The sequence below is a fragment of the Oncorhynchus mykiss genome, chromosome 10 (genome assembly GCF_013265735.2).
Source record: "Oncorhynchus mykiss isolate Arlee chromosome 10, USDA_OmykA_1.1, whole genome shotgun sequence".
In the NCBI taxonomy this organism is placed as follows: domain Eukaryota; kingdom Metazoa; phylum Chordata; class Actinopteri; order Salmoniformes; family Salmonidae; genus Oncorhynchus; species Oncorhynchus mykiss.
The window spans coordinates 77295611-77298110 of NC_048574.1; the positions used below are offsets into that span (position 1 = coordinate 77295611).

Here is a 2500-nt window from a genome sequence, read left to right on the forward strand (position 1 = left end):
CGACGCCTGATCTCCGGAACACCGCCGTCCCCCGACACGTCTCCCACCTTCCAGCCAAACTTCCGGGCCGAATCCTCCTTCACATAGAACGAGTCAGAGTCCGTCTGGATTCCTCCCAGCTTGATGTCGGAATAGCGCTTTTTCGCCCCGCCTCGGGAATTCCCAGGGTTCCCGGAGGTGGTGTTCCCGGCAGCGGTAGTGGCGTGCTTCCGTCTAACTTTTTCCTGGACGTTATTGTTCCCGGGTCGTCTCATGAGGAGAAAGGCGGGGAGGCGGAGCAGGAAGAGGCGTTTGACCCAGTCAGGCATGCGGTGGGTGGACGGGGAGCGGTGGTGAACGTTGAGGACACACACACTGGTCACGATGGAGAAGGTGACCAACACCATAGTGAACATCAGGTATTTACCTGGAGAGGAGAGGTTGGTTCATTTACACAGACACACACACACACACACACACACACACACACACACACACACACACACACACACACACACACACACACACACACACACACACACACACACACACAGGAAGAATTACCCACATGGAATTTTAAAAAATGCAGTACTTAAATTAATATTAATTTCTTAAAATCTATAGAAAAATTGACCAGAACAAACCAACCCACTACGTCTACCTACCTATGAGAGACACAGCCAGAGAGGTGGGCGGTTCTACCTACCTATGAGAGACACAGCCAGAGAGGTGGGCGGTTCTACCTACCTATGAGAGACACAGCCAGAGAGGTGGGCGGTTCTACCTACCTATGAGAGACACAGCCAGAGAGGTGGGCGGTTCTACCTACCTATGAGAGGCACAGCCAGAGAGGTGGGCGGTTCTACCTACCTATGAGAGACACAGCCAGAGAGGTGGGCGGTTCTACCTACCTATGAGAGGCACAGCCAGAGAGGTGGGCGGTACTATCTTAGAGATGAGCAGCAGGAAGACAGTGAGGGCCAGCAGGACAGAGATACACAGGGTCATCTTCTCCCCACAGTCAGAGGGCAGGTAGAACACCAGGATGGCCAGAGAGGTAATGAGGACACAGGGGATGATCAGGTTGATGGTGTAGAACAGAGGCTTCCTCTTGATGACAAAGTCGTAGGTGATGTCCAGGTAGGTGATGTCGTCGGGGTCTTCGTTCTTGCGGGCGGGCAGCGACACGATGTCCCACTCGCCGCTCGGCGTGAAGTCGTCCCGGCTGGCGAAGTCGCTGGTGAGGATGAGGTCGACTTCGGTGTGGTCGTAGGTCCACGAGCGGAACTTGAGCGTGCAGTTCTAGATGGATAGATAGATCAGACAACAGCAGTGACATCAGACAACCAGACAGCATCAGTCAGACAGCATCACATCAGACAGCATCAGTCAGACAGCATCACATCAGACAGCATCAGTGACATCAGACAACCAGACAGCATCAGTCAGACAGCATCACATCAGACAGCATCAGTCAGACAGCATCACATAAGACACCATCAGTCAGACAGCATCACATCAGACAGCATCACATCAGACAGCATCAGTCAGACAGCATCACATCAGACAGCATCAGTCAGACAGCATCAGTCAGACAGCATCAGTCAGACAGCATCAGTCAGACAGCATCACATCAGACAGCATCAGTCAGACAGCATCAGTCAGACAGCAGCAGTCAGACAGCAGCAGTCAGGCAGCAGCAGTCAGACAGCAGCAGTCAGACAGCAGCAGTCAGACAGCAGCAGTCAGACAGCATCACATCAGACAGCATCAGTCAGACAGCATCAGTCAGACAGCATCAGTCAGACAGCATCAGTCAGACAACATCACATCAGACAGCATCAGTCAGACAGCATCAGTCAGACAGCATCAGTCAGACAGCAGCAGTCAGACAGCAGCAGTCAGGCAGCAGCAGTCAGACAGCAGCAGTCAGACAGCAGCAGTCAGACAGCAGCAGTCAGACAGCAGCAGTCAGACAGCAGCAGTCAGACCAGTGGGATATTCCAGTAAACAGGATTGTTAAAGCAGACAGATAACTTTGATAAACAGCTACATGTAACTTTTCTATTTGATTAAGAACACTGGATTTCTATATTGGTTGTTGTTGTCGAGTCAATTATACCATGATAATTATACCATGATAATTATACCATGACAATTATACCATGACAATTATACCATGATAATTATACCATGATAATTATACCATGACAATTATACCATGACAATTATACCATGACAATTATACCACGATAATTATACCATGATAATTATACCACGACAATTATACCATGATAATTATACCATGATAATTAAACCACGACAATTATACCATGATAATTATACCATGACAATTATACCATGACAATTATAACATGACAATTATACCACGATAATTATACCATGATAATTATACCACGACAATTATACCATGATAATTATACCATGATAATTAAACCATGATAATTATACCATGACAATTATACCATGATAATTATACCATGATAATTATACCATGATA

The 2500-nt window shown here is 47.7% G+C and overlaps 1 protein-coding gene across 1 annotated transcript in view; it reads right to left on the reverse strand.

Annotated features, from left to right (window-relative positions):
- LOC118936772 (neuronal acetylcholine receptor subunit beta-2-like) overlaps window positions 1-2500 on the reverse strand; it is a 24364-nt gene that overhangs the window by 2170 nt on the left and 19694 nt on the right. Inside the window, exons 6-7 of the mRNA XM_036934017.1 lie at window positions 891-1281; window positions 1-406 (exon numbers count right to left, since the gene is read on the reverse strand). The exon at window positions 1-406 is cut by the window's left edge and continues 94 nt beyond it. Coding sequence (XP_036789912.1) covers window positions 1-406; window positions 891-1281 — 797 coding nt within the window. The remainder of the gene's footprint in view (window positions 407-890; window positions 1282-2500) is intronic.